General features: G+C 39.2%; 1 protein-coding gene across 1 annotated transcript in view; it reads right to left on the reverse strand.

Annotated features, from left to right (window-relative positions):
• LOC127645630 (ephrin type-A receptor 3-like) overlaps positions 1 to 14795 on the reverse strand; it is a 217892-nt gene that overhangs the window by 82167 nt on the left and 120930 nt on the right. Inside the window, exons 4-5 of the mRNA XM_052129301.1 lie at positions 5106 to 5261; positions 751 to 1086 (exon numbers count right to left, since the gene is read on the reverse strand). Coding sequence (XP_051985261.1) covers positions 751 to 1086; positions 5106 to 5261 — 492 coding nt within the window. The remainder of the gene's footprint in view (positions 1 to 750; positions 1087 to 5105; positions 5262 to 14795) is intronic.

Consider the following 14795-nt stretch of genomic DNA (forward strand, 5'->3'; position numbering starts at 1 on the left):
CACAGCCCTATTCACATCACAACATGCAGGCGCACAAAATTCAGCACACATACTAACACCAAACACAAAGACTGTTAAACACTTGAGAATTATGAGCTCTCATGGAATAAAAAAATAACTTTCACTGTCACTGTAAAGGTTTGGAAAATATGAAGAAAGGCAAAACAGGAAAAAAAAAGAGACATTGTTTCACACGCTGACAACAAAAATACCTTAAAATCAAATTTGGATTTGTTTTTGCTTAAGGAAATATAATGAGGACCTCTTCAGAGAAAAGCACACTTACAATTGCCTTGGGTGTGTTGTTTTTCTGTTTATCAACACATAGTTGTGTTCTGGTTTTTGCATGCATAGTGTAACACAGTGTCCTAACCAGGTGTGTCATGAAGTAAAATGTTTCCAGTGCTGAAAAATGTGTCTTTTCTCATAGTATGCAAAATGCTGTGTGAAGCTGTACAGAGCAGGATTTTGGACCAATGAGATTTTACTGTAGGTGGGGCTAGTGCTTAATAAAACAAATATTACAAGCATGGGGTTCATGCATGCATCACTACTTTTTGTAGTACATGGATATTGCCAGTTATAGACAAACTTATTGTCATACTTGAGCTGTATGAGGTGGGGAATTCACTAAATAGGTGCCATTCAGGCATTTGTCCAAGTTATCTTGTGTGTACACACACAAGATAACTTGGAAGAGATTTAACTGTTTAGGACAACATGTGTCTATATTTGAGTGACACACTCTACCTGTCTGACTGGTGGTGATGTTGACAGTGACTTCCTGTTTTGGAGTCGGGCTCAGATCAGACACCCCATTTACAGCCTCTATGCTGAAGGTGTAGTTAGTGTTGGACAGCAGGTCTGTGATCAGCACTTTAGGAATCGAGAGTCCAAACTGCCTGGGAATGAAATGCACGCTGTTGCTGCAGGGGCTGCACATCTTGCCATTGCTGGCACACTTCCTGCAGTTGACGCTGTAGGTGACATCCCCTCTCCCGCCGCTGTCTATTGGAGGACTCCATTCTAAAGTCACAGAGGTGTCGTTCAGGGTGGATATTGGGTTTTCTGGTGCAGATGGAGGCCCTGAGAGAGAGTAAGAGACACATAAAATCAAGACGTAAAAATATAAATCAAATAATATAAGTGTTACATGGTAGGCTGGGCGATATGGCCAAAAATATTATCAATATTTATAGATATGGAGGGAGCGTGTTAAGCCTATATTGGTGCACTCCCATCGTGATGGTTGTTCCAAAAGGTGGGCATCTTAATTTTGCTGCCTCCTCTGGCCAAATTATAAGGCAGCATTGCATGCTTCACGGAGATGTCACGGAGATGTTGGTGCGGCTATCCTTATTAGGACTCTCCTTAGACATGAGGATTTTTATATTGAATGAACTATAGATTATATCCCCTAACCCTAATCCTACCTCTAAACCTAACCCTCACAAAAAAGGTTCTGCAGGGTTCTGCATCGTTTAGTATGTTTAAGCTATTTGAATTATGGGGACACTAGAAATGTCCTCATAAACCATATTTATAGCATTGTAACTTTGTAATTAACAAAAATTCCTTGTAAACCACCCAAACCCACCCACCCACACATAAATATAGTATAGATACCACATAGTTCAGTGTAGTTAAAAATGTATAATCATACTTGATTATTGACTATTTGTGTGCAATTTATTTTTATGTTTATCAGAGTATTACACTGTTAGGTTAGCAACATGCTAATGCCATACTCTATTGAAATCCTTTCAGTTCGAGTCTCTGGTAGAGAGCACATTGTTGCCAATGTAGAGCTTTCCACAGTGATCACATTTGACTTTCTATTTCTCTTTACACTTTTCTAGTGCAATTTATTCATTCATTTGTTTTGACTTTTGTGGGTTTTTTTCTCTTCTGTATTTGTATTATTTTTTCAAATGCATTGTCTCTACTTATGTTCAATCTCAGTTATGTCTTGTTATTAGAAGAATGTATTGAACTTCACAAAATGTTGTTCCCGATATTGTTAAAATAAAATATTGTTATAGTTGCGGAACAATTCTTCGGGTGTTTGTTTGGGGAGGGAGTGTCATCGGTGGAACACCTCCGGGGTTTTCCTTGTGCGACATGCAACAGCCTCAGTCTACCTATGCACGAGGCTGATGAGCATATGCACTGTTGCTTTTCTCCGTGAATCTCTGTGTGTTCATGAAAGAGAGAGAGATAATAATTATTTTTTACAGATTAAACAAAAGCACTAGATCTAATCAAGTGGTTGTATGGTCTTTGTGTGTGAGGGTGTCCGAGCCAGACATGCTAAACTTTAATGATGTTCCGACCGAACACGATCTTGTGCTAAAACAATCTTGACTCAGAGCAACAGAATGCATGTGTCTTGAGATGCATCTTTATAGTTTGAAGTTCTTTTTAACTTTGCACAGCATCTAAAAAATAGCTGCAGCTTTAATGCTGCATGCTTCCCATATTTCTTTGCTGCAGTACATTAGGAGCAGTATTCATAGTGTTGAATAGGTTTTCTATACAATAAAAGTGAATTGTGACAAAGACTATCCTTTTTCCTGACATCTTGTTATTGTGTTTCACGTAATAAAGAAAGTCATATGGCTTTAGAGCAACATGAAGGCGAGTAAATTATAAAATAATTTTCATATTTGAGTGAACTGTCCCATTAAAGAAAAACGAATTATGGTGCACAAAACTTGCTACTGTGCTCACCTACAGTAACCTACTCTGTTCGGCAGGGTTTTGATACTGATTCACAATTGTACCAATATGAGTATTTAAGATGGGAAGTGGAAAATACAGCCAAAGGAAAGAGAGGAAGACAGGAAGAACATAACATCTTCCAATGCACAAATTCCACATGGACACAGCTTGTTTTTGCAAAGCCTCACTAATCAAACCTGCTCATCTCTATTCTTAGACTGTAAAGGATGTGCTCTCTGCTTTAAGGGTTTGAAGAGCCTGGGAGAGTGTTTGAGGATGGAGAGAAAAAAGGAAATGGAAGAATGAGGGATCAGTTGGAGGACTGTAAATGTCTGTGGCAATAACACTTCCCCAGATCTACATGCTGGTGGAAAGGGAGTATCCTACTGGGATCCAGATCTCTAAATAGTTGTGTTTGTGGTCACCTGTGAGTGAAGAAGTCTATATGTTGGGCCACCTAAAGCTCATCACGACCAATCAGAGATAAAAGAAAGTGTGTGCTTTTTGCATGCCCAAAAGGGGTCTAATCAATACTTATCCAACTTGATCAAGCACATATTTCTGTCTTACAAAAAAAAAAAACATATGCCTAACGAGCATCTTTGTCCTGTTTTCCCATGAAAACCTATCTAAACAAATTCACATCATTCTTTCCTTTATAGATGAAGTGTGTAATTCTGATTCAATAGTGGTATTGCAACTATTAATGACCAAACAGTTTCAAAAACATGTTTACCGACAAGTTTCCCATTCTTATTTATAATTATCTCTCCACTAAACTTGGACAGGAGAAAGTATTTTAACATAAATAAAATTATTCACTTCACCTTCAAGTGAGTATAAATTGCAGATGGGATTGATTGTGGTTTATGGCTGGCATCTCAGAAATCACATTAGTGCATAATTTTATCATTCTGGCACTTGATTTCTATGTGTAAACAGTCTTATATCTCTGCTGTTGCCTCAGTTTATTTCATCATTGCATTAGCTGGGCAGGGTGTGTTTATATATGTGCATTTTGTAGTGGAAAGTGAGTTTATGTTAGTGTGTGTCATGTACCCGGGGGCACCATAGCATGTCAGGGGAAGTAAAATTCACCAAGTAAAATCAAACGTTAAATAAATATAATAAATATATATTGTGAAGATAAATTAAAATGCATAACTTAACAGACTTTAGCAGTATGCCATTAAAATACTAATAAATATCAAGAGCACTTCATGCATAACACGCGAGAGCACATCCATGTACCGGTTGCATGAGTGCAAATCCCTCCGCTCATAAGTGGATTTCCACTGCTCTTGCACAAAACTGGACGCTCTCTATGAAACCTCCCTGCTCTCACTTAGAGAGTGCATGTGTCTGCACAAAACATGTCCTGTGCAGTTAAACAAGTAATCCCACTGTTATAAGACAAATATTTATTTTCAATAAAAAAAAATGAAAAATATTATTAATAGAAATATGAATAGCCATTAATCACGCACCAGTGCATGACATATTATTGATCATGATTGGTAAATTTCTCCAAAATCTGAAATCTAAAGAATTTTGATAATATAACACTAGATGACAATACCTGCCAGAATGTACTGCTGTGGAAGAAAGATTTTTTTATTAGTTTATTTTGCATAGGCATCCAGAATCTCACATATTTTTTACTTGGCTATTGTAAAGGCCTATAATGTATTTCTTTCTTTCTCTTTTTGTGATGTGACAGCCCCCTGCACCCCATCACACACTTGCATATAGGCAATGACTCACTCTCCTGGTCTCCATAAGATGGCCTCACCAGTCTTGTAAATGCAGTTCTAAACATTCAGTCTGATGTGATGTATGATGATGAGACAGTGATGGAGGAGAAAATGTACTGCACCCAGTCTATAAGAATAAATAAGAAACAAGCCTCTTGCCAAACACTTATAAACAAGCTGTCAATGCATTCATCCATCTATTAATTTATTCATCAGATTTTCCATCCGACTGTCTATCTACCAAATCATCCATGCATAATGGAATCCACATATCCAGTCATCTGACTTTCCATCGCTTCATACATCCATCCATTCAGCCATACACCCACCCATCCATGCATCACTGGATCCATTCATACATTCAACTTTCAATCAGTTCAGCCATACATAGTTCCATCCATTAATCTATTCCTGCATCCAACTTTTTATCTGTTTATCCATCCATCCATCTATCTTCCATCTATCACTTATACATTCACCCACCCACCCACATATGCATAATTACATCCACCTATACATACATCCCTCTATCTATCCAGTTTGCATCTCTTTATCCATTAATACAACCTTCATGCATTTATCCATCTAGCACAGTTTTTCTTTTTAAATGTAGTGTTGTTGATCACTTACTTGTGCACGCCATTGACCGTGGGTCCATGATGGCTCTGTAAAATCCCTTTTCGCAGGAGCACTCGGACACCTTCTCCTGATGGGAATAACTGTGAGGAGGACACTTGGTGCAGTATGTATCCAACGAAGAGGCCTTGTAGGTGCCCAGCCTACAGGCTGCAAAACAGAAAGACACAAAGGTTATATACACACCTACACAGCAGAGCACAGCAAGAAAAAAAAAACAGCTTAAGATGGCCAAGCTAGCTTTTGAAACATTGTATCTTGTTAAACCATGATGGCCTACCAGGTTGTCCATCAATTCTAACCAGGTTGATCAAGATTGACTACCAGCTGATCAATCATAGACCAGCTAATAACAATAAATGACCAGCTTCAATGAGCTAAAAACAATGAAAAACAAGCAACCATCAGGTTGGTATAGATCAACAATATAGACCAGTCAGATATTGACCATAAAATACTAGCTTTGACCAGTAAATAATGATGTAAATTTAACTACAATCACTCTGGCCTATGTGATTATAAATTTGCAAAGATTTCAAACAAACTTCTTTCACATTGTCATTATGGGGTATTGCTTGTAGAATTCTGAGGAAAATAATGAATTTAATCAATTTTGGAATAAGGCTGTAACATAACAAACTGTAGAAAAAGTGAAGTGCTGTGAATACTTTCTGTATGCACTGTATATTGACCAGTTGATGACCATAAACAACCAGTTTTGAACAGCTAGAAACCATGTAAAACCAGGTACCAGATCAACCATCTAGACCCAGGTAATGACAATAATGGACCAGCATAAACCAGCTAAAAAAAAATATAAAATCTGCTACCATCAGGTTAGTTTATATAAAAAAACTGAAACTGTCTACCATTAGGTTGGTTTTTGTCAACCATGTAGACCAGCTACTGATCATTGACAACGTGCTTTGCCCAACTACAGGCTATGTAAACCCAGATACCATCGGGCTGGTCTAGATCAACCATCTAGAACAGCTAATGACCATAACAGACCAGATTTGTCCAACTACAGGCCATGTAAAACCAGCTACTATCAGGCTGGTTTAGATAAACTATCTACACCAGCTATTGACTGTGACCATCTTCGACCAGATAAAAACTAAGTGTATGTAAAATCAGCTACCATCAGGTTAGTTTAGATCAAGCATCTAGACCAGCTAATGACCATAAATAACCAGCTTCGACCAGCAATAAACCATGTAAAACCAGCTACCATCAGAAAAGAGATCTCGCTGGATTTTTCCCTAGGGAAAATAATCTCAAATAAATCAGTCTCAATTGTTCATTCTGTATAACCATCTTTGTGTTCTCCCTCGTTCTTACTTTGTTTGAACTTAAATGCATATCCCTTTCTCATTTTATGAGATGTTACAACATCCTGTGTTCTGTAAAAATGGGTCAATCGACTTAAATAACTAGTGGAGAAAAACGAGCCCATGTATTGAAAATACAAATAGTTTATTGTAGCGGAATGTCCCTTAAGCAGTCCCTTGAGGCATTTCCCTTCCTCAGAATACACCACAGATATGTTTACGAATCAAGGCAACACACCCTTCTTCTCAATCTTTGGGCACTATAGAGGGGAGGCTAATATCTATCTCTCTTTTTTGTCTCAGTTTTCATCTATCTCTCATTATTTCTTAACATCTGCCTCTCACATTTATTTGTTTGCCTCAAAGCCTCAACAGATGACCCAATTTCTCTGCCCCATGGAGGAACCACGATGAAATACTTGAGGAATTCAGCCTTTTACACAATTACAAATGCAAAGTGTTCATATACAAACACAATCCTGAGAGTTGAGCATGTGGAGGCGTAGGAGGAGGTGAGCACGACTTTAGTACAGTGTTAGCCTCATGTTAGCTCAAGGCGCCCATAAAAACACAACACAAGGCTTGTGCATATTCTAATGTATGTAAATTTGGAGGCCCATGTGAATGTTAATGAATTGGAAAGGGCATATTTATTTGATTGCCTTGCTGCTTGACACTCATTGAGGGAATGGTGGTGAGTTGGATGTGGATCGCAATAGTGCGTCTCAGGGGTAAAGGCGTAAATTCAAAGCACAGTTAAGGCAAGAGTGCTAGCAATCTGCACCACGAGCAAATTAGACAATCCTGAGGTCAAGCCATCGCTAGTGTCGGAAACGCAATTCAATTGATGGATCAATGCAATGATGAATTTATCCTTGCCTTGAGTGCCTGTGGGAGTGGTGAAGGTCACAGATTTAATCAAGGCCCGTAGCTCGCCAGCTCGCCCATAAATCCACACCCAGCAGAGAGCAACAGGCTTAGCCTGCACTGCAATAATCCAGTCTTCACCTCGGTTTCTTTGCATTCTCACACCATTCATTACTTTCTGTCTTCTCTTCTGATAAACATTGAAACTGCAGTCTGTTTGTTACCTTAAAGATAAATAAATTGCTAATCAGGGTTTTCAGTATTCTAAACAAATCTGCACATCTTATCAGAAGATCTGGCATATATCATATTATCTTTGATGTATTTAGCAATGTCCAGATAGCAGGGCTCAGGGTCAGTGTAAATTATTTCTACAACTTTCACACATCAATATTGAATGCCACCATGGACTTGGGGGTCATGCAGGCCGAACTCATTCTTGCATTAAAAAAAAGCTACACGCAGCCCAACAAATAGCAATAAATGTCAGTTTAACTTGACATGGCATCTTAAAAAAGCAGCACTCCTGTGTCAGATGCTATAAAACCACAAGACAAGGCACAACCATCAAAGGCATCTAAACTAAAAAAAAAAGGGGGGTTATTTTTTCAACACAAATGCTTGCTTGAGCCGGGTTATTTTATTGACCTGTTTCATGTGAAGTCACTGTATGATGGTGCCGTGATGTTTGTGAACAAAATTCCATATACCTCCAATGTACTGTGCTGTGTGATGAGACAAAAGCATTCTTCAGGAGTTAAAGAAGCTCTTACATTCATACAGACAGGATAATCACAGACATTTGTAATACTGTGACTAAATCAAACCACAAAACAACGCAAAAACATTTGTAACTTCTCAATAAGAGCTGTTTACGGTGATGTATTGGTTAGTGTGCAAGTTACATATCAGACCCGCTGCCATACAGAGATCATGGATAAAATATCTTTAAAAGTCAGCAAAAGATCAATTTGGCAATATTTGTGCTGTCTTCAGACCTGTATGAACTTTTCCTGGGAACTGGCATGAATCAAAGGCAATATTTAATGTTTTTCTTGATATTGTTTCTCTGGTGTTTTTCCATTCAACACTATTGTTTCGTCCTGCTGATGGTCACAAATATAGTGGCTACGAGGAAAATGTGACATCACTGAAACAGGTAAATTAGGTTATTTTCTCAGTGTTGGGTAGTTTTGTGTTACACAGACGCAGGGTTAGCGGCTGGGTCATTCTTACAGACAATTCTTAAAACAATGCACCCGTCCCGCTAACCTCAAAATTCTCAAATGCAACAACCCACCTTCTGAGTTACTGATAAATAGCTACATTTTTGTGTTGTTTAACCCAGCATTCCTTAAAAAAATTAGCCTGCAATTTGGTTGAATAAATACCCCATTTTGCTGGGTTAAAATTAACAACCCAAGTTGCTGGGTTAGAGTAGCCCAACGTGTGTTCTTGTAACGGTAGCCAGCTGGTACAAGATAGCTGTGCAGTGTGTGTAAACATCACTAACATAGCCTCAAGAGGTGCACTAGCGATTGACACTGGAGGCTGTAGCCTTTAGCCTCGCTAGCATGCCCACATCACATGCCGGATAATGCCAGTTCGAATCCTGCTCAGAGCAAGTCAAGCAGGACCGGTTACAGTGGTGCCATGACCCAAATGGGAGTGAGGTTTAGGGAGTGAGTGTAAAGGTAGCCAGCTGGGACGTGATAGCTGTGCAACAGGTATGGTCGGAGCGAGTAGAGCAGTTACATTCAGTCCCATGTTTAAACAGCAAATAGAATAATACAAACCCAGATTGGGTTGCTTATAACAAATGTTTTTTTTTTTGCTCAGTGGTTCTCAAGTTATAAGTGTAGATTTACACAAAAATGTGACCCCTTACAGTGCATTTAAGGATTGCATTTGATCAGTATATGTGTTAACCTTGGTTTTGCTAGAACCATGTTCTACAATCACAAGGGATATGACTATTAAGACAAGAACTTATTACAGGAACAATTTCCTTGGGGCAACCTGGGGTGAAGCGCATGGATCAAGGGTACTGAATGGTAATGGCTCAAGCCTTGCTTCTTGTGGAAATCGAATCAGTAACCTTCCAATTGCCAACCCTGAGTTTCTACCATTCCTTTATATAGCTGCTCTAATTAAACTGAAAATTGTTTTCTCAGATGGACAATTGGACATATTTCATGGTTTCCTAAATAGTCATAAATAAACAAAACTATTCAAATTAGGTTTGAGGGTTTGCTAGACTAGTGTGGTGGGCCTTTTTTTTGGGTTGTTGCAGCCAGATAGAGATAGAGAGAGTGATGGATAAGGAGATGGGCAGGGGCAGCTTTGCTCTCAGAAAGCCTAATCAGAGGCAGAGTGTTTGGGGTGAAGACTGGGCACATTGCCCCTGTTCTGAAGATGTTTGGCCTGCTGATGAGGGTTGCCTGGTTGTTATTTCCTGGCACCGGTCCACAGCGGTATATCAGAACTCCCAGGCAGTCTGACCACACACACTCAAACAATCTGTAGCAAACACACATAGGCTCTAACGGCCACAGGAAATTCCCTTTGGCGTAGCAATCTTTGAAAGTCTTTACAAGTGTTGCTGAGAAGAGTAGTCTATGACCTCCAGCATCTGATTAGATGACTTTCAAAGACTTGGCTTTACAGAAACAGTTTTAGCTGTACGTGCAGAACTCAAGCAATAGAAATAATACAGCAGAGAACTGGGTTAAGGATTACAAGCCATACTTTGTTAATTTAGCCAAACCCAATTTATATTCAATGCAAATGATCTGAGAGTAAAACCGTGGAAATACCTCATATATGATTCATACTGCTCAGGGAAGACCAATGTTTTTGAATGTCAGTGTTTGACTTAGAATTAAAAGGTTAACTTCAGTTTGGTTCAAACAAGCCTCTTGGTTTGAGCCAAGCACTAGTGGTAGGTGAATGTGCTGAGACATGTTCAGTCTCCTTTTAAGGATTGACTTTGGAGGAACAACTTCTCTTAGAGGGTTTTAGAGTGCTGACGAGATACACTTTTTGGTCAGGGTTTTTGGCCTAAAACCCTCTCAGAGTAATTTATATTCAACATTTTCTAATATCAGTCATCAAAGCACAACTTTTGCAATAATTTTCATCCTTCAAAAATAAACATTTAAGAAGATCACATTTGGACATCAAATATGAGCAATGTTCCAGTTATTGTGCATCTGTTGGTCTCCATTTTTGTGAGGTCTATGACAGTAGTTCTTTATTTGTTCAATACCTGCTAATTAAAAACACTTATTACTCCAGGGAATATTTCTCAGGTTGGGTTTATTTAAGATGGTCAATTTCTTTTTAGGCACATGATACATTTTGTCTACAAAAAAAAAAATATATATATATATATATATATATATATATATATATATATATATGTGTATATATTGTTAATATTTTCATGTGTGCCAGCCTTACCAAATAAAAATGTGACAACTTGCCTGATAATTATGAAAAATACCCTTGTCGTGAGAACATAAATTGACTTTAATTATTGACCTGATTTTTGCATGAATTTCTGCATGAATATATATTTCCATTTTAAAACACATTAATTTTGCTAGGATTATACTTCTCATCCACACTGGAGTGGCATTTTCCTCCATCAAAAATGGAGTGCTTCGAAAACGCTCTCAAGTACTGCATACTTTGTTTAATGATGAGGTTAGAAAACGTAAAACAGAGTAAAGAAAAACAAAACTTATTAGTCTCAACGTGGCCTTAAATCAGTGGTTCTCAACCTTTTTTGGGTGAACACCCCCCCCCCCGACTGAAATGTTTCTCATGATATTTACAATCTTTTGATCTGAAGGTGTATGCTTAAAGGTTTAAAATTATTAGAACAAATATAACTGTGCCTCCATATTAATTTGTTTCATTTAATACAAAAAAGGTTTTTGAAATTAATGACTTGGACCAAATAACAAAGAAAAACATCCAATAAATGCCCAGCATAGATGGGATCTCCTTCAATACTGTTTAAAAAGCATCCCAGGGTGAAACCTCAAGAAGTTGGTTGAGAAAATGTCAAGAGTACATGTCTGCAAATTCAAGTCAAAGGGTGACTACTTTGAAGATGCTAAAATATAACACAGTTTTGATTTATTTTGGATTTTATTTAGTCACAATATAATTCCCATATTTCCATTTATGTTATTCCATAGTTTTGATGACTTTACTATTATTCTACAATGTGGGAAAAAATTATATATATATATATATATATATATATATATATATATATATATATATATATATATATATATATAAAATAGACTGTTTAAATAAATAAAAGAACTGTGGCAAATTCTCAAAGAAGCTTGGATCATCCTATCTGCCAGCAACCAAGAAAAATGTAAGTCAACTATTGAAGGCAATAGTTTTCACACCAAATATTGATTGAGCTCTTTTTCTGTTTACTGGACTCTGTATGATGTTAATTGATTAATTAAAATAAATCCTCACTTTGAAAGTTTTTCACAAGTGCCTAAAACGCTTGCTCAGTACTGTGTGTGTGTGTGTCTATATATATATATATATATATATATATATATATATATATATATATATATATACACTCACCTAAAGGATTATTAGGAACACCTGTTCAATTTCTCATTAATGCAATTATCTAATCAAAAGAATGGTGTGAAAAGGGAAAAACATCCAGTATGCGGCAGTCCTGTGGGCGAAAATGCCTTGTTGATGCTAGAGGTCAGAGGAGAATGGGCCGACTGATTCAAGCTGATAGAAGAGCAACTTTGCCTGAAATAACCACTCGTTACAACCGAGGTATGCAGCAAAGCATTTGTGAAGCCACAACACGCACAACCTTGAAGCGGATGGGCTACAACAGCAGAAGACCCCACCGGGTACCACTCATCTCCACTACAAATAGGAAAAAGAGGCTACAATTTGCAAGAGCTCACCAAAATTGGACAGTTGAAGACTGGAAAAATGTTGCCTGGTCTGATGAGTCTCAATTTCTGTTGAGACATTCAGATGGTAGAGTCAGAATTTGGCGTAAACAGAATGAGAACATGGATCCATCATGCCTTGTTACCACTGTGCAGGCTGGTGGTGGTGGTGTAATGGTGTGGGGATGTTTTCTTGGCACACTTTAGGCCCCTTAGTGCCAATTGGGCATCGTTTAAATGCCACGGCCTACCGGAGCATTGTTTCTGACCATGTCCATCCCTTTATGGCCACCATGTACCCATCCTCTGATGGCTACTTCCAGCAGGATAATGCACCATGTCACAAAGCTCGAATCATTTCAAATTGGTTTCTTGAACATGACAATGAGTTCACTGTAATAAAATGGCCCCCACAGTCACCAGATCTCAACCCAATAGAGCATCTTTGGGATGTGGTGGAACGGGAGCTTCGTGCCCTGGATGTGTGTCCCACAAATCTCCATCAACTGCAAGATGCTATCCTATCAATATGGGCCAACATTTCTAAAGAATGCTTTCAGCACCTTGTTGAATCAATGCCACGTAGAATTAAGGCAGTTCTGAAGGCGAAAGGGGGTCAAACACAGTATTAGTATGGTGTTCCTAATAATCCTTTAGGTGAGTGTATATATATATATATATATATATATATATAGACACACGTCCTCTCACTTTATTTTCAGCAAATTAGACTGTGTGGCCACCAGCTGCATTAAGTACTGCAGTGCATCTCCTCCTCATGGACTTCACCAGATTTACATCAGTTTATCAGTTCTTGCTGTGAGATGTTACCCCACTCTTCCACCAAGGCACTTGAAAGTTCCCAGACATTTCTGAGGGGAAATCTCAGCCTCTGATACAACAGAACCCAGACGTGCTCAATGGGACTGAGATCCGGGCTCTTCACTGGCCATTACTGTCTCGCAGGAAATCACAGACAGAATGAGCAGTATGGCTGGTGGCAATGTCAGGCTGGAGGGTCATATCAGGATCAGAATGCAGGAAGGATACCACATGAGGGAGTAGGATGTCTTCCCTGTAACGCACAGCGTTGAGATTGCCTGCAATGACAACAAACTCTGTCCGATGATGTTGTGACACACCGTCCCAGACCATGACGGACCCTCCGCCTCCAAAGTGATCCCGCTCCAGAGTACAGGCCTCGGTGTAACGCTCATTCCTTTGACGATAAACGCCAGTCTGACCATCCCACCTGGTGAGACAAAACTGTGACTAGTCAGTGAAGAGCACTTTTTGCCTGTCCTGTCTGGTCCAGCGAAGGAGGGTTTGTGCCCATTGGCTATGTTGTTGCCAGTGAGGTCTGGTAAGGACCTACCTTACAACAGGCCAACAAGCCCTCAGTCCAGCCTCTCTCAGCCTATTGCGGACAGTCTGAGCACTTATGGAGGGATTGTGTTTTCCTGATGTAACTCAGGCAGTTGTTGTTGCTATCCTGTACCTGTCCCACAGGTGTGATATGCGGCTGTACCGATCCTGTGCAGATGTTGTTACACATGGTCTGCCACTGCGAGGACGATCAGCTGTCCTTCCTGTCTCCCTGTAGCACTGTCTTAGGCATCTCACAGTACGGACATTGCAATTTATTGCCCTGGCCAAATCTGCAGTCCTCATGCCTCCATGCAGCATGCCAAAAGCACATGCTCTGCTCTGTACATTGAGCCGTATCCAACTGCTGAGCCATACAGGAGCATTAGCGAGGTTGTGACTCTCCATGTTTATTTAACGCTGCTAAACCGGAGACTTCAAAATCAGATGAACCACAGTACAAACGCACACCAACCAGTATATGCAAAGAGGAACTTGATTATCTATTTGATTAATATGACCAATATACGCCCCCCATCCCCATTTGTAACCTAACGCCCCCCCCCCTAATAATTTGCTCTCAGCGCCCCCTTGCAAAGTTTGGCCGCCCCCGTTGAGAGCCCCTGCCTAAAATGATAGAAACCAACAAACTGTGCAAAATGAAGTTTACAATAAACATACAAAACCTCTGCTAAAGCAAACACAGATTTGTGTATCAGGGCTTTCATTTCAACATTAAGATGATTCAAGTTATATTTACCTGTACAGAGCTTAATTTCATTTCATATACTCATCTAAATGGGATCCCACATGATCGTGAATTTCGCTCAATGAGACTTCCACTGGCAACGAATTTCCCCTTTCAGATTTCACATGGAGTTCAAGGTTGGTGAACTTTGACGGGCGAATTTGCCATGTTGACCAATAGTAAGTTCTGTGGGGTGTGGGTGGTGCTTTTTTATAAAGCTACACTGAATAATCACAGAGGACAAGGGTATAGTTTTTTAACTTCACTCTCCAAGAGTATAAAATGAAGCCTTAAAAGGAGGCTGCTTGGCAATTAGTTTTTTGCTGGTTTCACACGTGCTCAACATCCGCCTATGCCTTCTTCACCTGTGGAATTTCGCCGTGCAAAGGTAAATGTGACAAAGCCTTTATTG

Source organism: Xyrauchen texanus, chromosome 6 (genome assembly GCF_025860055.1).
Source record: "Xyrauchen texanus isolate HMW12.3.18 chromosome 6, RBS_HiC_50CHRs, whole genome shotgun sequence".
Lineage (NCBI taxonomy): Eukaryota > Metazoa > Chordata > Actinopteri > Cypriniformes > Catostomidae > Xyrauchen > Xyrauchen texanus.